Source organism: Homalodisca vitripennis, chromosome 2 (assembly GCF_021130785.1).
Source record: "Homalodisca vitripennis isolate AUS2020 chromosome 2, UT_GWSS_2.1, whole genome shotgun sequence".
Classification (NCBI taxonomy): Eukaryota; Metazoa; Arthropoda; class Insecta; order Hemiptera; family Cicadellidae; genus Homalodisca; species Homalodisca vitripennis.
Window position 1 is genome coordinate 207,151,765 of NC_060208.1, and position 24,617 is coordinate 207,176,381.

General features: G+C 35.4%; 1 protein-coding gene across 1 annotated transcript in view; it reads left to right on the forward strand.

Annotated features, from left to right (window-relative positions):
- LOC124355326 (pentatricopeptide repeat-containing protein 2, mitochondrial-like) overlaps positions 1–23,904 on the forward strand; it is a 30,923-nt gene extending 7,019 nt beyond the window's left edge. The window contains exons 5-8 of the mRNA XM_046806424.1: positions 838–1,026; positions 4,772–4,882; positions 20,800–20,907; positions 23,663–23,904. Of these exons, the coding sequence (XP_046662380.1) occupies positions 838–1,026; positions 4,772–4,882; positions 20,800–20,907; positions 23,663–23,827 (573 nt within the window). The 3' untranslated portion in view covers positions 23,828–23,904. The remainder of the gene's footprint in view (positions 1–837; positions 1,027–4,771; positions 4,883–20,799; positions 20,908–23,662) is intronic.
- Positions 23,905–24,617: the final 713 nt, after the last annotated feature.

Consider the following 24,617-nt stretch of genomic DNA (forward strand, 5'->3'; position numbering starts at 1 on the left):
TTTCACTAAACCCACAGGCTAACATATTAGCAGTGCTATTACAAATACGTTTTACTGTGTATTAATGGTTCTGTGTTGTAATTTTTTGGAATATTCTACCTAGTAAAGTTTTCTATAGATTCATTTACACAACTGTCTCAGTGTACAAACCCTACATCATAACATTGACTTTGTTGAACTTTTCTCAACAAAGCTCATCGTGTATAAACGCAACTAGAGTATGCTAGTCCTGTTTGCTCCCGATACCATCTTGGTCTTATTATCTTGAACCTATCCAGAGGAAGTTCTAAAACTGGTGGGGAAGTGTCAAGCACCGTGTCTTAGGGATGTGCCGCTTGCTGAACTTCAGACCGAGCTTCTACTTCCGGATCTTCGTCAGACGTGAAGTTGCCGATATCTTATTTCTTGCCAAATTGATGAATGGCATGCTCGACTGTCCAATGATCCTCTCCCAAGTGGATTTCCCTACTACATCAAGGACTCGACCATTTGATCTGTTAGGCAGGTGTCACTACTCACATGGTTATGACTTCCATGGTCCACTTGCAAGAATGATTAGGCTGGGGAACAGTTTCTGCCATACCATTGATTTCTTTAATGAAAGAGCCTCAACAGGACTGTCTCCAATATGCTCCTGAATAGACATTTAAATTTAATTTACTGAATATTCTTATTTTATTGTTATGTATTAATTTGCAGTTTATCATTTTTTATTTACTGTTTGTACACTTAATGATTTTGCCATTGGAATGAAATAAAATGAACTAAGTTTTGCACATTAATCTAGAATTTTTATCTCTCAAATTGACTACCATATTAATTTTACTGCCCGGATAGAACACTCCGGAGTCGTTGCAGTATATGAAGAAACTCTGGGCCGAGCTGCAGGAGGCTGGGCACGAGCCAATGAGAAAAGCAATCACTTTTGCTGCAGCCCTCGCAATCAACCAGAACGCCCCACATATTGCACTGGAGTTGCTGTCTGCGGTGCCCAAACAGAACTATGTTACCATACGAAACCTCAGGGTGAGTGAAATCACTACTCTTTGTCAGAGATGACAGAACTGGTAGGTGTGAACTTAGGTTAGATAGGATATACAATGGATTCAGATAATGGTACACAGTTTTTTTTCTGGTGCTTTTGTAACATATTATGGAGACCACTCTGTCCCTATCTACTACTTGTTATTATGTGATATAAGTAGGTTTAGATTAGGTTATCATAGATGAAATGAAATGAAAAATGACTTTATTAGAGGCGAAGTTAGGACTATAAAGTCCTCTCTACCACTTAACCTCATACAAATTAAAGTAATATATATATATATGTATACATTTACAACTAAAACTTAGTCTATTTATTTACATTACGTATTAAATGAATCTTAAAATCAAAACAATCATCAATAATTAATTTAACTATATACAAATTTACAATAATATCGCAAGACACACACTCGCATTCATTCAACATGCATGCAATTGCCCTAAGTACCGCACACCATAGCCGCCAACCGCTACACCCCCTGAGCCCCCAGCATCAAGGCCCTGACCTCCGCCCCAAAGCGAGCGCGCTTATCGATGACTCTGATGTTAACAGGTAAAGCATTCCACAATCGGCAGGCAGAAACTGTAAACGATTTGCTAAAGGTAGTTGTTCGATGAATTGGGATAGATAATAAGGATGTACCCCTCCTTGTACTTCGTTCACTTATTTCAGACATAAATCGAAAGTTGTTTGAAAGATAACTAGGACAATTTGTATTTAAAAGAGCGTGCAACAGAATGAGTGAGTGATAGTCTCGAAGGTCTTGTAATTTTAAGATAGATAATTGATTGAAGTAGGGCGTTACGTGATCATCACGTCTGAGATTGAAAATGAACCTTATGCAAAAGTTCTGAGCACGCTGGAGTCTATTTGAAAGCTCCACAGTCATGTCATTAATGACTATGTCACAGTAGTTGAAGTGAGGCAGTACAAGAGTCTTTATCAGCATTATTTTAACTTTCTGGGGCAGATATGAAGCCGGCCGCTTGAGGCTGTGAACACCGGCAAAGACCCTATTACATGTCAAAGATATGTTACTAGTTAACCAAAATTAACTTTATGAGCGCTCACGTGATCTGACGTCGGAAAAGTAATGATCGGAAATGCCCCAGTGCGAGCTTCAGTGGTGCCTTCACACTTAGGGTGAAAGCAGAAAAATATTCCTCGAGATAGTACCTAAATTCAAGCTCAGATGATGTGAGTACCCGTAAAGGTTAATTTTTTTCTTTTTATAATACGTACCTATGTATTTACCTACTTACATCACGTACTAACAAGTAGTAAGTAGGGGCAGAGTGGTCTGCATATACCAAAGTACCTTTTTATTTTTTTTTTTTTTTGGCTATTGGTTTTTCTAAATTAGAGTATTTGCTTTAATTAGGGTTATTGTAAAGAGTCGGAGTCTGATGAATAATAGACGGGTGATGATATTGATCGAGAATTCTGGGATAAACAATGGGAGTAAAGTCCCAGGACAAGCTATTTTTAGTAAAACTCACGATGATCCTCCTGTCTACCATCCTCGTGAGTTCAAAGTCTTAACAACCTGGTGCCTTTCAGTTGAGGCCATTGAGCGTAAGCTTAGCCAGCTAGATCCAAACAAAGGGCAGGTCTGATTCCATTCCTCCATCGGTGCTTAAATATTGCAGTGTGGTGATTTCTCCTCATTTATATATTTATTTCAACATATTCTTCTCTAGAGGTATTTTTCCAGACTGCTTAAAGACAGGATACATAGTTCCCATATTCAAATCTGGCAATAGTACCCTTGCATCGAATTACAGACCGATTGTTATATTTTAAACACATTGTCCAAAGTTTTTGAGAGTCTGGTGTTAGATGGACTTGAATTTGATCTTAAACACCTAGTAGTGCCGCAGCAGCATGGCTTTCGCTCCGGGAGATCCACAACCACTAACCTCACCATTTTTCAACACTACATTACCTCAGCATTCGCAAGAGGTCAGCAGGTGGACTGCATTTACCTGGATTTCGCCAAAGCCTTCGATCGGGTTAGTCACAAACACCTATCGGTTAAATTGGACTCTCTAGGATTCCTCCAGTTCTTTCCTGCAATTCTTCCAATCCTATCTTCAGGGTCGAACGCTGAGTGTGAGGTGTGGTACTGCTATTTCTCACCCCATTAGTGCTGAGTCAGGAGTTTCCTCAAGGGTCACATCTTGGACCTTTCTTTTTCAACCTCTTAATCAACGACATTGGTGATGCCCTGACCGCCAAACATCTTCTATTTGCTGATGATGTGAAGCTTTTTCTGGAATCATCCTCATGCCATGATGTGGACCGTCTCAGGTCGTCATTAAGGGTAGTGGAGCACTGGTGCTTTAAAAAACTCCATTGACCTGAACATATCTAAATGTTCAGTTATGACCTTTTCCAGATCTCGGAATCCACTTTTTCATGACTATTACCTTGGCAGCGAACTTCTCCACAGAGTCTGGAAGATGAAGGACCTTGGTGTCATAACTACTTCAACTCTCCATTCCTGAGCATGTGCGGTTCATTTGCAGCAGAGCCAACTCCACGCTTGGCTTCGTCTTTCGTTTCTCTGGGGGGCTGCATGTTGACTCTCTAGTAACATTGTATAAGACACTAGTGCGTCCGCTTCCTGGAGTACAACTCTTCTGTGTGGGCTCCGTATCAATCTACTCTCATATCGGATATATTGAGAGAGTCCAGGTCCGATTTATCAGAGTTGTTGGCTGCCGAATGGGATACAACTACCTTGAAGTCCTGTACCACTCCTGAAGTCTCACTTCCGTCTTCATGACTTAGACATTTGCAGAAGGATTCAAGACTCAGTTTCTCCTCATGAAGTTGATCAATGGTGTGGGCTGCCCTGAGCTGTTACTGGAGCTTCCTTTTCACATTCCTGGTCGTACTAGATCCCATGACTTGTTTGAGAGGATTCAGTTACTCTACGTTATACCAGCAACGCAGTACGCTCCCACGCCTCTTACAAACTCGGCAATGAGATAGGTGGATCTGTGGACTTTTTCTCTCCTGGTGTGGCTCGATTTCGTAGCCAAGCCGTGCACCTTCTTACTGCAAATGATGGAGTTAGTGATGAGTGATTGGTGACGCCTTTAGAGGGTCACATATCAGTGTGGATGACAAAAGTTGAGTGCGTGAGTGATTCTTCTCTACACATTCTGGCATCGTGATTGTACTGTAATAAGAAGTTTTATAATTGCTTGTTATCTTGTTTTTTTATTGCTTGTTAAATATTATAAATGTATTTATTGCTTGTTATTATATATTATAAGATACTCTATTACTTGTCGAAAACTTCATATTCTCCTGCAAGTTAGATTTAATTATACACGCATACATATATTATAAGCACACACACACCTCACGCCCCCTTCGCACGCACCCTCCCCCCACACACACATAAATCGTTGCTGTGATTATTGCCATATTTTTTTAATTGTTCATATAGTTGGTGTTATTTATTTGTTGCTTGTTATCTTTAAAATATATTATTGCTTGTTGTACTGTATTATAAGATAATTTATCTCTTGTTGAATCGGATTTAACATTTGTATGTTGTAAAATGGTGTATGCCGTATATAAATAAATAAATAAACAAGCACAAGTATATGACTACACTAATGTTTTAATTTGATTAGTAGTAATATAAGGGTTGTATATATTGTAATAGTACTATTAAATGTTAGTAGCATTCTTGTGTATTTGTTGCAGGTGTCAGCACTGGCAGATGTTGGTAGGCCGGATGATGCCTTACCAATCCTGAGAAGTGTTTTAGAGATGGATGGTCCTCAGGAAACAAAACACACATTCTGTTCTGAAGTGGTAAATAGGGTTTACATTTGGTTTTGTCTTTCCAAGTTAATATTTAAGTTCGTCAAGCAAAAGGTTTTCTGGAGTTATTTGTGAATTAGACTAACATGCCTATCAGAATCGGTCAGTCGGATTTTGATATTATGATTCCAGATTCATTTCAATTAAATTTAAAAAAATTACTTTTAAATAATAATTACAGAGGCGCAGCATGTGCCTCACCAACTTAATTATCGTACTGTGCAGTAATTGTGAGGACTATCCAGAAAATAATAGATGTTTTTCGCGTATTGTAGTGTTGCACGTGAATAGAGCCGCCATCTTCGTATTAAAAAGTTCCAACATTCAGTAACCATCCAGATGTAGTAAAGAACAGTTCCCTCCTAATTTGCCCTGGATATTAAAATGTTTACTTGCGGAGAAAATCTTATGAAAACTACAGACAGATAGTAAAGCTTGTGATATTTGTTCATCAATGAGGAATGCAATGGTAAGCCTAGTCTTCTGATAAAAAATGTGTTGTTTGACGTTACGAAAGTTTTGGAACACTTTCCACGGTGTTTGGTGCATAATATTGTGATGTTGAAGTTTGGTTGCCACAATTAATTTGATTCTGAAAATGGTAATGAAGACTAGAAAATATAGAGACTATTGAATTGACCAAAGCTAATCTCGGGACAACACATGGGTGAAGTACGTCAATATTGTGAAACAAAAGGAAAGTTGATATTAATACCGAAATGCTGATTTAAACCTGTGGTTGAATGAAACGGCAGATTTCCACAGATACACTATTGAAAAATGTGTGCCTGCCATAAAATAGAGATTATACTACAAAAATAATTTAAGATTGTTTATTCAAAACTTTTAGTTTATGTAATAATAGTTTTTTCAATTTCGCATGTTTGTTTATAAATTTATGTTAATTTCTGGGTAGCCCTTCTAGACCTGTTGCTTAGGTTAAATATTCAAGTACATTTGGATGTTTTCCAAATTTAATTATTTGTGTGGTTCAAAAACCAATATTTCAGTTGAAAAACAAAGTTCTAGTTTTTCCCATTATAATTTTTGTCTCTTGTGTATTAGAGAGAACATAAAAAACTCACTGGAATTACTTGCACGCTAGCCAGTTCTACTACAACGGTTGTTTAAACTTAACACAGCACATGTTAAGATTGTGTTTTAAATGTTCTTGTTCACCCATGATGATGAGTGTCAGCCCCACGTTGGCTGCATCAATTTGCTGCGGATCCCCTCCACGTGGTTGTGTCAATTTGTTGTGAGTCGGTTCTTTAGTGTTGTTGACTCACCATGTAGTTGTGCGCCTTTTTGTCACCAGTCCCACGTTGCTGTACCATTTTGTTCCGGATGGTGTTGGTCGCCATCTTGCCCAGAATCTGCCCAATGCTAGCTGCGTTCCCTTGGTACTGCTTAAAACTTATTAAATTTGAATGTCTGTGGTGTTATCACCAACAACAAGTCTATGTCTATCTCAGGTTTTAAAATATGTTGAGTGGTGATTAAAAAATGTAATATCACTCCATCACACTTTTTATAAATGGGATATTCAAAGAAAAGTCAAACCAAGTGACCTTGACGTTAATTTATTCCATGTCACACTGTCAATACATATTATAATTTCACTCACCTTGCAATGCTTTGATAATTTAAAAGTCTAAAATAATATCCCATCCTTCATTAAAATTTCAATACACTATATAACAGATCACTACTATCCCAGGAGAATCAACACAACCTCCTTGCTTCAAGTCTGGTAAGAGAAGACCGAATCTCCGTATAAAACTACGGATACCGACTCAAAACAATACTCATCCCCTCTCTCGTTCAAATCAGCGTCTTCACGAATAAATATAATTTGATTCTTTTCTTATAATTGTCGAAATTTATCACGTTTACTATAATTAATCAATTTAAGTCTTTCTATTTTCTTTATATTATTTTTTCAAAGCTTTTTATTTAAATTTTTAGCAACATGTGCTTTATGACGTCATCAATATACAAGTCATTTATCCCGCAATTGGCTTTTCTGTGTAATTCTATTTAGCACCTTTGTAAAACACGAATTTTGGTTATGTTTACTTCATTTTAATTAATCAAATCTTTTCCCGTATAAAGTTTAATATATTTCTTCGTTATTAATCAAATAAATCTCAATTCCGACAACATGTGATTCACTGACGTCACAGTCTGCCGATTCACTGTTTGAGTATGAAGCAAAAATTCAGGAACTGGAACTCAGACAAGAAGCTTTAATTCAAAGAAACTCCACTCTAATCGATACTCTAAATGAAGTTGAGCAGCAACTGGCTAACGAAAGGCTCCAGAAAGATAAATTTATGCAACTGTTTGAGGAACATGATCAAGAAAAAGAAACAATAATTTCAAACTATGAAAAAGAAATTAAGCAGCTACGAGGAATAATAAGCAAATTAAAAAAAACTGAATTGCCAATGGATTCCAAGACATATACAGAGTCAACAACACAAACATGTGACTCCGGAATAACAGCTCAGAGTCCCTCTCCGTCTCACCTACTAGGATTAGCTGAGCTGAAAATTCGTCAAGACCTTATCGAGCAGTCTATGAAAGCATTGCAAGATAAATTCAATTTGGAACCGAAAACACAGCCAGAAAGTAAACCACCATCACCAACTGTGAAACTACCTCGCCCTTTCTCACACAACTCTAGCAAAAATAAATCATTCACTAGGAGGAACTATTTTAGCGTTTCACTTCAAATGGCCAAGAGCAAGTCTCAGCATGGTGACATGAAAAATATATACCCTGAAGCTCATAATGACTCCAGTCATCACTTCGATCTCGATAAAATAAAATCACCAATGATTAACTCCAGAGCAGACACCATTTGTCCGACAGGCTCCGTCGAGCTTCCAGCATCTGACAGCGTCCCCAAAGAAAGGATGCCGACTTCCAAACCACCGATAACAGCAAAGCTCCTTCAACCCCAGGAAGATCTTGAGGATTTCTTAAATGCCTACATACATTCGAATAAGGTCGGAAATTCTGGAACAAGAGGAAGAATCTCAAATAAGGAAGTCTACTTTCCCAATGGAAATGAAAATACCAGGCTCCCGGTAGAACTCAATCATCCTGCAGGCTCACTCCATGCAACAAGGAACTCTTTTTTAGGAATGATTCAGAGGAAGAAGGTCAAAGAGAGGCCAGCACAAGGAAGCAGAATCTTCATAAACTCAGCTCTGAAAAAATTATAATTTTCCACCAAAATGTCGACCGCCTCGGAAATAAGATCGATCGGCTTAGTCACTGTCTGAATCAGTTACTTCCTAACATAGTAGTCATAACCGAGCATGGTCTCGATCAGTCCAAGATTATCACCACACATCTGGTAAACTACAACCTCGTCGCATTCTACTGTAGGGAACATCACCAAAAAGGAGGGGTCGCTATTTACATACACAAATCCTTTGGCAATAAAGTTGAGGAGATTGAAATGAAGAGGCATTGCTTGGAACTCGTTTGTGAGATGGCCAGTATAAAAATAGCTCTTAATGGAGGGAAACATCTTTACCTGCTTGGCATCTATAGACCTCCTGGAAGTGTTCTGGAAGAAGCCTTGACTCGAATCTCAACTGCCTTGGAAATGTTCCCGAGCAACAACACCCCTATATGCATGGTTGGCGATCTGAATGTTGACAGTCTCAACACGTCTAAAGAAAAGGAAAATCGAGCCCTTAATAACATTCTTGCCTCCTTCGACATGCATAGAGCCAACCTGCCACCCACAAGAGTCACCAGTACCTCTGAATCATCCATTGATGTCGTCTGCAGCAATTTAAATCCAAGAAACTTCAGTATCAAGGTTATTCATGAGCACATATCCGACCACAGTGGCCAGCTATGCACTCTCGACATACCTGCTAAAACTAAAACTGAACCAATCCTCACTCGCAGACAAGTAAGTGACCAAAACCTGTCACAATTAAAGGCACTTCTAGCTGAGGAATCCTGGGTTAATGTCTACCAGACAGCTGATGTCAGTGAATCTCTTTCAAACCTTGTCCGAACTCTCACATTGGCACTAGACGCATCATGTCCCTACAAAAAATCACGATCCAAACGCCCAAGACTAAGGTCATTTCAGTATGATCCGGATGTGGATGTACTAAAGGCCAGTTTCCTCCAAGCCCAGAACAGATTTCTGCTTACTGGAAGAGAGTGTGACAAGCTGGAAGCTAATCGGAGGAAGAAATCCTACGATTTAAAACTTAAATCCTCTAGGAGAGCTGCAAGTGAAAAGGTGATCTCAGAATCTTCCAATAAAACCAAGGCTATCTGGAGCATTGTAAATTCTGAAAGAAGAGCATGTGCTGAACCGAGAGAAATCACCTGGAAGCTGAATGTTTCGAATAAAGTCGTTGAAGACCCCAAAATGGTTGCGGACTGTTTCAATGAATATTTCACGTCAATAGCTGGAGAAACGCTTAAAGCCAACACTTCACAGAGAACTACCCTACCTATTCAGCTCCTCCAACCAGCTACGGATTATGGATTGGTCTCGTTTTATCCAACAACTACTGATGAGGTTCGATGCATTATAAGAAGTTTAAAACCAACTCCATCAACTGGCGTGGATGATGTATCCTCCAGGCTCCTGAAGTTTTGTGAAGGGGAACTCTGTCCACCATTAGCTGATATTATTAACAAATCCTTGGCTCAGGCAATCTTCCCTGGCAGCATGAAGATCGCTAAGGTTTATCCTCTTCATATAAAAGGAAAAACTGATGTGATGGGGAATTATAGACCAATATCATTGGTCCCCACTTTTTCCAAGGTACTAGAAAAAGTGATTTTGGCTCGCCTCCTGAAGTATCTACACCAGAACAACCTTCTGCCAAGGGGACAACACGGCTTTATACCTGGTAGATCCACCATCACCGCAGTTGCAGATATAGTAGAGCACATCCTTGACAGCTTAGAAGCGGGGAACACGGTCTGCGCAGCCTTCCTGGATCTCAGCAAGGCATTTGATTGCCTTGACCATCAGCTTATCTTAGAAAAACTTCGAACTTTTGGTATAGTTGGATCAGCACTCGCCTGGTTTGGATCCTACCTCTCTGACAGGCAGCAGCTAGTTGAGATCAAACATACTGTTAAGGGAACCACTAGTGTAGTGAGATCGGAGTTGTTGGGTGTATCTAGAGGAGTGCCCCAGGGGTCTGTGTTGGGCCCTGTCCTATTTGCACTTTTTTCAGCAGACCTCCCCAAATACATGGACACCTACAGCCACACCGTCATGTTTGCAAATGACTCGGTGCTCTTGACCAGCAACAGAGAACTGGAGCCTCTGGAGATCAGCAACTTTATCTCTATCAGTAAAGCCATGGAATACTGCACCAACAATGACCTGGTTTTCAATGAAAACAAAACTCAACAGGTATTCTTTGGCAAATTTAAAAATGACATCACCTGTCCTCCAGACATTCAGGTTACTGAGTCAACCAAACACCTCGGAATAATCCTGGATCAAGAACTATGTTGGGACGCCCACATCGACTACCTCTGCCAAAAGCTCAGCTCTTCCATCTTTGCCTGAGAAGAATCAACAGTGTTGGAACAGTTGATGCAACACGGGCAGCATATCATGCACTTGTTGAATCCCAACTGAGGTACGGGATAATTTTCTGGGGAAATTGTTCAAAGGAAAACACCCAGCGAGTTTTTGTTCTTCAAAAGCGTGCTGTTAGAGTTCTTGGGGGCCTTCAGAGGGAAGATAGTTGCAGGGATGTCTTCAGAACTCTCCAAATCCTTCCATTAGCTGCCATTTACATCTGCGAGGTTGTTGCCTTTTCGACTACCCTCAACTTACCAAGAAATTCAAATGTGCATCAACACAACACCCGAAACCGTGATAATTTCAATCTCCCTGAACACCGAACCTCCAGATTTTCTAAGAAGGCGTCATATGCTGGATCCAGACTTTTTAACCTCCTTCCAGTGGACTTAAAATGCGGGAACCCGAAGACACTCAAGAGAAGACTTCAGAAGTGGATGCTTGAGGACCTTGTGTATAGCATTGAGGAGTTTGTGGCCCGCTGTGATAGAAGGCCAACAAGCTGAAGACATCAAACTCAAAAACTGTTTAAAGATGTGACTTGAGAATTTTAAAATAATGTATCTTGTGACACCATTTCTAAGCTCAAAGCTTATGTAATAAAGTTTCTCTCTCTCTCTCTCTCTCTCTCACTCACTGACGTCACAGTCTGCCAATTCCCCGTGAATATTCAAATGTCGTAATTTTACCTGTTACACAACCCCCAAATATAAATTGATCACATATTTGTTATCAATTTATATTTCTCCTCCAACTAAATCTTTTAAATTTTTGTTCAATTAAGCTATTATTTAAATTTCTTGATAATTTTGTTAACACCTATAAAAGTATTCATTTAAAAGAAAGTAAAATATCAAAGCAAAGCAAATGCTTACAATCATATTACACAAATTACAATGTATATTAGACAATTACACAAATTACGGTGTACATATAAATCAATTACACAAATTTCAATGAATATAATTAACTATACAAATATCAATGAATATATAAATCAGCTACACAAATTACAATTAATATTAAATGATTACACAAATTACAGTGTACATATAAATCAATTACACAAATTACAATTAATACAAATATCAATGAATATATATATATAAGAACAGTACTAAAGTTTTAAATATTTTTAAGCTGAATACATGTAACCTCTATACGTTTTGAATATAATGTTTAACGTGTCCATTTCACATAACATAATGTTCAATACAAGTTAACACTATTAGATTATACACTCACAAGTTATGATAATACACAAATACCTTGTAAAAATCCTAAACATATTCTTAGTGATAAACAATATTGTAATATCCTTATATTGTCATCTCCTACTGGAAACATATTACACACGCTATATACTATATTACATTATCCTTGTCACATCTTATTCTAAATATTTATACAACCCTATACTAATCTGACTATTATTGTCAGTTATAAAATAAAATGCTTTCATTCAGCATCAGTATGGTCATTCACACTTGAAGAGTTTTCACACTCTTATTCTATGAACTTCTTTAGTTCCCTTACATTACGGATCCCAAAGAATTCATTATTGTCTAGTCTGGTTAATGCATATGCATTTTCTCTTTTAATGCCTGCGATTACATATGGTCCTTCATAAAGTAAGAAATATTTTTTAATCTTATCTAATGCATTTGATAAAATATGGTTTTTTACTAATACTTTGTCACCTATTCTATACTTAATTGGATTTAATTTCTCATCATGTATTTTATTCCTTTTTTCTGCTTTGCTTATTAAGTTTTCCCTTACCATTCTAATTTTGTTCAAATGATCAAATTTACATTCAATTGGAAACTTAATTATTTTACTTAGAAAATTATCAGATCTTCTTCCAAACATTACTTCATATGGTATTGCTTCAATGGTGTCCTGTACTGAATTGTTTAACACATGTTCAGCAAATAACAGAATGTCAGGCCATTGAGTGTGTTTTTTGTGACAATATATCCTACAAATTTTATTTACTTCTTTATTTGTCCTTTCCACTATTGAACTTTGTGGGTGATAAGGTGTACTGTGATAAACTTTGATATTTAAGTTATTAAGAGTTGTGTTCCACAAATTTGAATTAAAACATGGAGCATTGTCGCTGACTATTGCTTTCATTTTTCCTACTTGAGGTATAAACTCTTTAGTTACTTTACTTAATACACTTCTACTGTTTGGTTTCTTTATGGCATATAATTTCACAAATTTTGAAAAAACATCTACCATTGTTAATATGTATTGTACATTTCCTCTTCCCTTTGGTAATGGACCTATCAAATCTATTGACACCAAGTCTAGCACATTCTGAGATATTATATTCATTTGCCTACCTTCTTGTCTTACATTCCCATGTTTACTCTTTTGGCACAATACACACTTTTTTTTAACTGTTCCTTTACACTTCTTTCCATATTCTTGAAAATACAATACTCTTTAAGTATATTAAATATTTTATGACCTCCTAAATGTCCATATTTTAAATGTGTAAAATTAACTAAATCCTTTTTAATACCTTCTGGAATACATACTTTCCATACATCACTATTTTCATCCTTTCTCTTAAAAATTATTCCTCTATACTCCATAAATATTTTATTTATTTTTCCATAATGAACTCCTTCGCTGTCATTTAAGATATTTTTTATATCTCTCAAATACTCATCCTGTTCTTGTTTTTTATCTAGATTCTTTAATATTTCCTTTATCTCACTATCTTTAAAACCTAAATCAATTTTGTTGTACAAAACCTTGATACTGTATTTTTCTACTGAATTCTGACTATCCTTTTGTGTAATCCTTGACAGTATGATGTCTGCTGGAATGTTCTCTTTCCCTTTAACAAATTCTATTTCAAGATTAAACTCTTGTAATGCTAAAGCCCATCTCAACAATCTACCATTTGTTAATTTACAACTTTTTAAGAATGTCAATGCTTTATGATCTGTTCTCACTATCACTCTGGGATGTCCTATTAAATATGATCTAAATTTTTTACAAGTTAATACTACAGCTAACAGTTCCTTTTCTGTGATCGTGTAAAATTTTTGCGCTTGTGTTAAAGCCTTGCTATAAAATGATATCACCTGTTCCTCATTGATTTCATCTAACTGATATAATATTCCACTAATGTTAAGGTCACTTGCATCTGTATTTAAATAAAATGGTTTGTTAAAATCTGGATGTTTTAAAATGACCGCATTTAAAAATTCTGTTTTAATTTGTCCAAATGCCTTTTCCTCTTTTTCTGTCCACTTCCAGTCTATTTTATTACTCAATAAATGATTTAACTGTCCTATTAAATAGCCATAATGTCTTTGAAACTTTGCATAATACAAACATAATCCATTAAACATTTGTAGTTCTTTTATGTTTGTAGGTCATTTGAAATTCACTATCTGTTCAATTTTATTTTTATCCATTTTAATTCCTTCAGCTGAAATAATGTATCCTAAATAATTTATCTCTTTTCTTAAAAATTGTGATTTCTTTAATTTGACTGTTATTCCTCCTTCTTTTAATCTACTTAAGACCTGGTCTACATGTTTTAAATGTTCTTCATATGTGTTTGAAGTGATTAATATATCATCCACATATGTAGTTACAAATTCTGTCAAGTCATGACCTAATACTTTGTTTAACCCTTTAATGAACAACGCAGTACTAACATTCAAACCATATGGTAGTCTTTTATATTGTAAATTCCTCCCTTCGAAGACAAACGCTACATGTTTTCTGGACTCTTTACTTAATTGTGTTTGTAGAAATCCCTGTGATAAATCTAATGATGTCATATATTTAACCCCTATAAACTTTTTTAATACATCATCTATGTTTATTGGTGATTCCCTATCTGGTATTATGTGTTGATTCAAATTCCTACTATCTAGACATATTCTCAATGACAGATCCTTTTTAACTACACACACCAATGGGTTAGAATATGGACTATCAGACTCCTCTATTATCTCTCCTTTCAACATATTTTCTATTTCCTTTCTTACACCTTCCCTCTTTGAATAAGGTATTGGATAGGATCTTCCTACAAATGGCTTTTCATTTGTTATATTTAATTTGGCCTCATAATTCTTTATACAACCTGGTTCATCTGAAAAAATATCTTTATTTTTCATCAGTATACTTTTTAATTTATTTAAATCTTCATTTTCCTTTACTTCACAATGTTCTAATATTTCCAAAACCTGTTTATCCTTCTCATCATTAACTTTGTCCTTCATATTTTCTGTATGTGTTTTACATAGAAATTCTATGTTGTTCCAAGAATTTTTCAGCTCATCTTCACTTACTAATGTATTTATGTAATTGCACCTAATTAACTATATACCATTGACTATATCCTCTGATTCACAGTTTGATTCAGTAAATTCAACATTTAATACTTCTTTATCTACCTCCAACTTTATCTTACCATGTTCAAAGTCAATTTTTGCATTGTGTTCTCTTAAGAAGTCACATCCTAGTATTATTCCCAAGTTCACTGCTTTAACTACTAGAAAATTTATTTGAAATAATTTACTCTCTATTTCCACCTCTATCATGACCTGTTTATCTATCTTTTTACTTCTAAGACCTGTTACTCCTATTATACTTAAATTTGTTACCGGCAGCTCTAAAATTTCAAGTACACTTCTTTCTTTTATCTCATTATAATACTTTTCTGACATTATTGTCGCCTGGCTTCCTGAATCTATTATCATGTGATACTCCTCTTTATTTATTTTTCCAAGTATCTCAGGTAGTGCTTCTGCTACTGGTTTTATGGGAATTTTATTGTAATTATCTTCATTGGTCAATTCATCAAAGATGTCATTCTCTGGTATAAAAGCTGTATTCACCCCTAGTCTTAGTCCAGATTTTTTCTTATCTGATCTTATCAGATTTCTAAGCTCATTTGCTAGAATTGTTAGACCCTCTTTATTCAGATGTATTAAATCTTCACACCATTTTCCTTTATAAAATATTTCCTTTTCATATAATTTCACATTACAGTCTGTACTATCATAGTTATCATAATACTTCTCTGCCACTTCTAAAACTGTAACTTTTTCATTATTTTCTTTACTTTTTATATGTTCATTTATTCTCTCAAGTTTATTTAAATGATATCTGTCATTCTCACCTAACTTTAGTATGGGTGGAATTGTTACCAAGATTATTTTATCAGCTTTCTCCAGTAAAACCTCTACTAGTTTGTCATAATCATTACAAATGTTTTTTACTTCTTTATCCCTTAATAAATCATTTGTACCTATCATTACTATTAGCTGTTTTTCTAAATTATTTGTATGTTTTAGCTCTCTGGTTAACTGTTCAATTGTCTGACCTCCTATGCATAAGTTAATTCTCTTTCCTCCTTTCTCTCTATATTCACCTCTTAAATTCATTATTTTCTCCCCAAATCTCCTAAGTTGAGAATCTCCTATCATTTGGTATCCCTCAAAATTAGGTTCCTTTTTCTCAATCGTTTCCTTCATTCTAGCCTGTCCTACCCATTTGTTTTCCATCCTGTTTTTCCTCTAGTCATCTATTACCTCTCATACTTCCTCTTCCCCTTGTATATTCATATTGATCTCTCTGATGCCTCGTTTCGTTGTTTTCATACCTTTCTTTCTCCTTTCCATAATCATTTGTATCTCTACCCCTATTATTACTTTGTCTTCTCCTATCATTATCAAACTCTACTCTCTCCCTATTATATGTGTCCCTATTGTAGTATGAGCCTACTCTAGTCAAATTATTTCCTCTAATATTCCCTCTAACTTGTGTCCCTCTATATGGTGTATCTCTAGGTCCTAAATTCTTGTATTGATTTACATTTTTATTAAGTGTTGTCTCATTTCTCATATCAAATGATCTGTCATAACTTCTATATGTGTCACTATTCAGTATATTAAGTTGATTCAACAGGTTTTCTAGATCTTCTGATCTTTCAACATTTTGGGCTGCAGCAATTGCACTACTTATGGTTCTAGGAACATGTTTGCTTATATATGCTAGGAATGTTCCCATGTCAATTCTAGTTTCTAAATACTGGCTTTTATTATAAAATTCCAATACATAGGTTACTAGATTATCAAATCCAACCCTGTATGTACCGTTACCCATTAGTTCTTTTTCAAATTTGTTCTGTTCCCCTATGGACCAATATTTCCCTTTAAAACTCCTATAAAACTGTTCAAAGTTTTTCCAATTATTTATGTGCTGTCGCCCCCACTTTCCTGCTTCATTTTTCATATATTTTAAAATTATCAATACCTGGAAGTCCCATCCTTCTCCATTTTTCTCTATATATTTTTTACAAGCTTCCAAAAATTCCATAGGATGTACATTATTTTTTATTGGATCAAATTCCAATAAGAATATTTCTGTGTTTGCTGGTTGGCTTATTCTCATGCCCACCATGCTTTGATTTCTCATCATATTCTCTAGTTGTGTTTGTTTGTTTTCTAATTTCCCTTAAGTTTCATCCAATCTCTTATTCAGGGATTTTTCTACTCTATTTCCCATGTCCTCTATTTCTTGTAAACTACTGCCCGTTACTGACTTGTTCTCTACATCTTACCATTTTCTGCATCCTGGTCAAGTTCTAAGTTAGCTCTGTCCCTATCTACCCTACCATTTAATTCATCTAATCTTGTTTTAAATCTCTTATTTATCTTTTCTAATCTTTGATCTATTTTCTTTTTATCATCCTCAATATGTACAAACCTTTTCTCAATTTCCCTCATATCTTCTTCTCTTTTATCTTTTAATTTCTTTATCTCCGTAGTAATCTCTCCTCTAACCTGACTTTTAAGTTTACTCCTCTCACCTTTGTTTTTCTCAGCTTGTTCGTTTATTTCAAGTCTGACCCCCTCCTCCAAGTTCTTTAATTCTTTATTTAAAGTATTTAAGTCTTTATTTATCTCTACTCTCATAACCTCCGTTGTCTCTACTATTTTATTGTTTAACTCACCTCTCATCTGTTCCATGTCTCGTTTTAACTGCTCATTACTTCTTTGAATTTCCTTTTTTAGTTCCTCATTATTCTGATCTATTTTATAATTCAGATCCCTTAATCCCTCATTATTTTTTATCCATCTTTTTATTCAAGTCCTTCCTTAATTCCTCATTATTTTTCTTTAACTCCTCATTGTTTTTATCCATCTTTTCATTCAAGTCCTTCCTTAATTCCTCATTAGTTTTCTTTAACTCCTCATTATTTTTATCCATCTTTTCATTCAGACTATTCATCATAGTCCTCATGAATGCAATAAGACCTTCATCCCTATCAACTCCTACTGGACTACTGACTCTGCTAACCTCATTCTCTAATGAATTTCTGTCATCTGTTGTCGACACCTCTTGTTCTACTGTATTAGGGGATGACCAACCTAAAAACCCTGCATCTCCTGAGCTATGAAGATCTATTTCTACTGGTCTAAATATTGGTGCGGGCCCTTCATTATTTTGTTCGCCTTCCATTTTGTAGCCTATGTTTAATTTGAAAATTTCTATTATTAATTTTAGGCCTAATATTTGTTTTACTAGCCTACCAGGAAAATTTTACCAATTTATATTATAACTAGGTTGTTCAAAGTTATCAAACTTATAGACTAACAATAATTTGTCATACTTCTTCTAGACACACACCTGAAAATACAATTATATAAAAACAGTGATTTTCACTTAGTCTAAAATATGCTACCACTAACCTACTTAAATTAGTTGTGGAAGTTGGAGCCCCACGTTGGGCGCCAATTTGATGAGTGTCAGCCCCACGTTGGCTGCGGTAATTTGCTGAAAGCCCCTTACGTAGACTGCGTCAATTTGCTGCGGATCCCCTCCACGTGGTTGTGTCAATTTGTTGTGAGTCGGTTCTTTAGTGTTGTTGACTCACCATGTAGTTGTGCGCCTTTTTGTCACCAGTCCCACGTTGCTGTACCATTTTGTTCCGGATGGTGTTGGTCGCCATCTTTCCCAAAATCTGCCCAATGCTAGCTGCGTTCCCTTGGTACTGCTTAAAACTTATTAAATTTGAATGTCTGTGGTGTTATCACCAACAACAAGTCTATGTCTATCTCAGGTTTTAAAATATGTTGAGTGATGATTAAAAAATTTAATATCACTCCATCACACTTTTTATAAATGGGATATTCAAAGAAAAGTCAAACCAAGTGACCTTGACGTTAATTTATTCCATGTCACACTGTCAATACATATTATAATTTCACTCACCTTGCAATGCTTTGATAATTTAAAAGTCTAAAATAATATCCCATCCTTCATTAAAATTTCAATACACTATATAACAGATCACTACTATCCCAGGAGAATCAACACAACCTCCTTGCTTCAAGTCTGGTAAGAGAAGACCGAATCTCCGTATAAAACTACGGATACCGACTCAAAACAATACTCATCCCCTCTCTCGTTCAAATCAGCGTCTTCACGAATAAATATAATTTGATTCTTTTCTTATAATTGTCGAAATTTATCACGTTTACTATAATTAATCAATTTAAGTCTTTCTATTTTCTTTTTATTATTTTTTTTAAAGCTTTTTATTTAAATTTTTAGCAACATGTGCTTTATGACGTCATCAATATACAAGTCATTTATCCCACAATTGGCTTTTCTGCGTAATTCTATTTAGCACCTTTGTAAAACACGAATTTTGGTTATGTTTACTTCATTTTAATTAATCAAATCTTTTCCCGTATAAAGTTTAATATATTTCTTCGTTATTAATCAAATAAATCTCAATTCCGACAACATGTGATTCACTGACATCACAGTCTGCCGATTCACTGACGTCACAGTCTGCCAATTCCCCGCGAGTATTCAAATGTCATAATTTGACCTGTTACAATGAGATATCTTGGTTTAGTACTTTTTATGTTGTTCCCATCATGCAAAGGTACATTACAGTGGTTTTTCTCCATTAAGAGAAATTTAGATGACTGACTATTACTGGAGTTCCAGCTTCAGTATTTTTCATGATTAGTCTGTTGAAATTATGTGTACTGACATCCACTGAGCTCCTACTTCACCTTACACATTTTTCTCACCACAAGAACATTGATTTTGTAGATAACAGGATTTTTCAGTACTTTGGTATTATCCAGAGGCCACTATATTTGGAAGTATTGTTCTTACCGGCGACCTAAAAAACTACATCATTAAAAAGAACAGACTTATATAACTTACTGTGAAAATTAAAAGTCATTATGATTATCGGTTCTTGTATTCTGCCTCACAAAAGAAAGCAATCCATGAGAAGGAGGTAACTCTGTCCCTCTCCAACTTGATTTTACACGATATAGGTGTATTTAAATTAGATTATCATATTTTACTAGTAAGAAAACCTGTACGAGCGCTCACATATGTGAGCATGAAATTGGGTACTATGTCCCAGAATGCAACTTTTCCGTCAGATCACGTTGGATGACATGGTATGCGATCTGAGGTCGGGAAAGTACTGAGCAGAAATGCCCCTGGGCATTAGTGTAGGCTTCAGTGGCCAGCGCCACCGCGGGGTGTTGAAACAAATTCCTCAAGATAGTACCTAAATTCACGCTCAGATCATGTGATCGCTTGTTAACTTTTGATATTTATACGTACATATATATTTACCTATTTAATACCTATATAGCCTAATAAGAAGTCTTAGATAAGGACAGAGTAACCTCCTTCTAACCGATATCGCTTCCTTTTGGGAGGCAGGAAACAAGAACCATCATATAATGGCTGCTAAAACTTTCCTGTCTAAGACGATGTGATAAACTACAACTAGTCTATCTCTGCATGGATAACTAAAGCATTTACACTCAATTCAATTTCAACAAAATGTTACTAACAAAATCCAACTAAAGTACTTATTAAAGTATTTTCACGAATGGTTGATAAATTTATTTTACCTATTTTGAAGTAAAATCAATATTAAACTATTCAAATAACTTCTTTATAAAAAAGTTTTAATAACACAAAAATGTGAAATTAGATTTTATATTTTACAGTAAGGAATTATTGATGCGTCAAGCTGACAAGCAATGACTAGTCAGCTGACTTGCAATTTTCCAGTCAGAGGTTGCCAAAAATATAATGTGAAAGCTTAAACTATGTATAATTTTTTATACATACATCTTTAAACAAAAACATTTGTGGAATTTAATAAAATGCGTGGTTACTAACGAAAAGTGTATGGCCGCACTTTACAGATGTCGGGAGTTAACGCTTTCGTACACTACAGAGATCAAGGTAATCAACCACTGTTACAGTGTTCTTGCTGTTGCAGATTGAGAAGATGAAGGCTGCAGTCAGCCGTTGTGACAAGAAGGAAGTTCACCAGGAGTTCCAGAGGGTTGTTGACCAATTGAACCAGTTGGGACATGTCACAGATTCGGTAAGTTACTGTCAGCATCATAAATACCCAAACTTACCAACAATTCTCTGCTCTAATATATTTCAGATTGAGTGATCAAGCCTGATTCAGCAACATTATTCTACACCATTAATAAATATTTGTTTTAGGGTAACAATTATGTATAAACTGTCGGAAGAATAATTTTTATTTCATTGCAATAATTTTCCCAATTTTTGATCATGCTACAGTAGTTAACATTTAATAATCAGGATTATAACTCTAATATTTTACATTATTTCTGTAATTTATTTTATTTTCGGTACATTTTGTATACAGGATTTTGGTCTATTATATTAAAGTTGTCCTCATGGCAGCGCTTGCACATTATTCATGTATACATTAATATACAGGGTATTACAAACTTCTGTGAATGATGGTGTTCATCATTTCGATAAAAAAATGTCATATAAACATAGGTCGAGAAATGTCTTGTTTAGCCGCTAACCACCATTTTGTATTTTTTATAAAGAAATTATCTCTAAAACTAGTTAAGCTAAAGAAACCAAATTTGGCACATATGTTTGAATGAATAACAGAAAAATGTTTATTGTTAAATAACAAAAAAACCAGTATATTTATAAAACCTTTATTAGACATCAACTATTTTTCAAACTATAACAATTCCAACAGTACTTTTTCCGACAAAATCCATCAACTCATAAGCGAGCATGACCACTTTAAAGATACGCTTAAGACAAGCCAGGAGCAACAAACAACTGATACCTCTCAACTGCGACACGTTTGGCACTCTCCAACTATTTTTAAAAAAATTTTTATAACGACAAAATCCATCAACTCATAAGTGAGCATGAACACTTTAAAGATACGCTTAAGACAAGCCAGGAGCAACAAACAACTGATACCTCTCAACTGCGACACGTTTGGCACTCTCCAACTATTTAAAAAAATTTTATAACGACAAAATCCATCAACTCATAAGGGAGCATGACCACTTTAAAGATACGCTTAAGACAAGCCAGGAGCAACAAACAACTGATACCTCTCAACTGCGACACGTTTGGCACTCTCCAACTATTTAAAAAAATTTTATAACGACAAAATCCATCAACTCATAAGTGAGCATGAACACTTTAAAGATACGCTTAAGACAAGCCAGGAGCAACAAACAACTGATACCTCTCAACTGCGACACGTTTGGCACTCTCCAACTATTTTTAAAATTTTTATAACAACGAAATCCGTCAACGCATAAGCGAGTACGATCACTTTAGATGTACGCTTGCACAAGCCGGGAGCAAAAAACATTTTGTCTTTTGATAGGCATCAGCTGTTTTACATAGAGTATATAAAAATGTTACAAAGTACTAACTATTTTTGTATTTGAAATTTTATAATACAAAAATACCAATGGTACTTTTTTCAACAAAATCCATTTATGCTACGAGATAAAGATGGCACCAAAGGAGGTGCAGAACAAAATTACAAAAAACAACTTTTAGAAATGCTTCGAGGATTTCAAGAAAGTCTGGCACAAGTGTATAATATCTAATGGGGATTACTTTGAAGGGGTCAAAATTGAGATTGATGAAGGAATACATATTTTTTGGAAAAAAAAAACAAAAGTTGAAATTTTTTTTGAACAGACTCCATATACACACAGAGTTTGCATTAGTAGGAATTGAAAAATAAGTCTCCTTCAGAGACAACTTTAAAGATGTAATATATTTTATTTGATCTTTTTAGCCAAGATGTGATGTTTTTAGAAAATCCTGTTTTGGAAATGGAAGTCCTTGTGTGATTTCCCCTGGTTGATATTGCCGGTATAACTGCCAAGATGGAAAGATTGTGCAGTCTCAAGCTATATAAACATTCCCTAACTGGGCAACTTTGGTCAAATAGCGTAGTATAATAATTTTATGCTCTTTAACCCTTAGACTAGAAATCCCGCAACGCATTCGGAAGCATCCTATGTGTCACCCGCAGTTATCCTGATAGCCGTGCAGGAAGCGATTCAACGCTAATCAGTCTTCATAATAATTCGTGATGAATATGCTAATCTAATTAATCACTTGAATACAAATGTGATCTAGCGGAATAAATAAGAAATAGTTTCAAGTAGTTTTCGTTGTTCCTACTAGATCGCAGTTGTTCTTTTATTAATTTCTTTCAGACCCAATTGTCGGTATTCAGGCCATATGACAGTATTCAATTAGTTGTTCCAAGTAATCAGCTGATTCTATTTCTGTTTGTAGTGAATATAGGTTTTAACCTCACTTTTACGTTACCGGTTGCCCTGATTGTAAACGTTAACCTTTGTTGTGTTAACCTAGAGTAAATAAACGTGGCTGTTTGTGTAATTACTGATTAATGACGTGAGAAAGACTTACAGACGAATTTTTGGGTAAGATGCTCCCCTGAGACTTACTGACGTGTGCAGATAGATCAGCGTCGGCGAGCAGCGGCACCTGTACAAGAGTGCCATTACGATTTGTGTGTCCGACTGTTTTTGCACCTTTTATACCATCAAAGATTTATGAGGAGACTTGTGTATTGTTACTTTGTACCTTAGTATGTTTATGAGAAAGTGGTGATATTTTATTTTATTCTCGTATTTACTAGTCAAAGGGTTAAATATATAGATGGCCCTAACTTTGTAACAGTGTAGATTTAGAAACAATGTAGATGGCAGAAAGGGTTATTTTTACCTTTGGAGTGTATACGAGTTAAAAATGTGTTAATCCCTCAATGTAACATTGGACATCTTGTGTTTCAGAGTTTAGACGCACAACTGTGTACAGAGATAGACAAAGTGATACTGACACAAGCACGGCCGCGAGACCAGAGAGTGCTGGCAGCGAAGTTCAACAGTGGTAGGGGGAGGGGAGGAGATTATCCCAGACCTCTGAATCAGCGGGCAGGGCTCAGGGATATGGAGTGATAATATTCCAATTGTTAGGTTTAGTGTTTTGTTATTTAGACAATTAAAAATTGTAGAATTACATCAATTGCATTTGTCTCCTTGTTATTCTTTAACTTCCAAGTAACCTAAAAGATGTACTATGAAGTGTAACATTAAATCAGAATTGATTAACAACAAAAAGTTAGAACTGTACTGTAATTTAGAGGGATATAGAATTGTTGTATTTGCTTGAATACACAATTAATTGTTTTATTGTGTAATCTACTTCATGCTGAACTATTTCACCTGAGTAGAGATGGGTTGTTGTTAGTGGAACTGCCTCACACATTGCAACACAACCCACATTGCTTGTGTCACAATTAATATTATGCAAGATTCTGTTGGTGTTTTGTATGATATGAGTTAAAGCATTAAATGCCTATTTACATTTAAAAATAATTTTAGACCTCATAATATTGAATGATTTTTATGGAATAGAGTTGTATGAGCCAATTTTTAACTTAACAACACCAACAATGTGTTTTTATTCTTTAAAAAATTGAATCGTTCAAAAAGAGTATCAGATTTAATTGTCCTATTTTTTTATGAAACATAAGTCTAAACTTAGAATTACCTTAATAACATGACCAGTTAAGGGAAATTAATTAGAATTATAAAATGTTTGTAAAAAGAACCCATTTTCCATGAGTCTCCCGAATTATGAGCTTGCTAAGAAAGGAGTTCCAGGACACTGCCCCACTAGACTTATAATTCTGTAGCAACTTCTGAAATTGTTATTACCAAATACTACAGCATTTTGCAAAAGAAT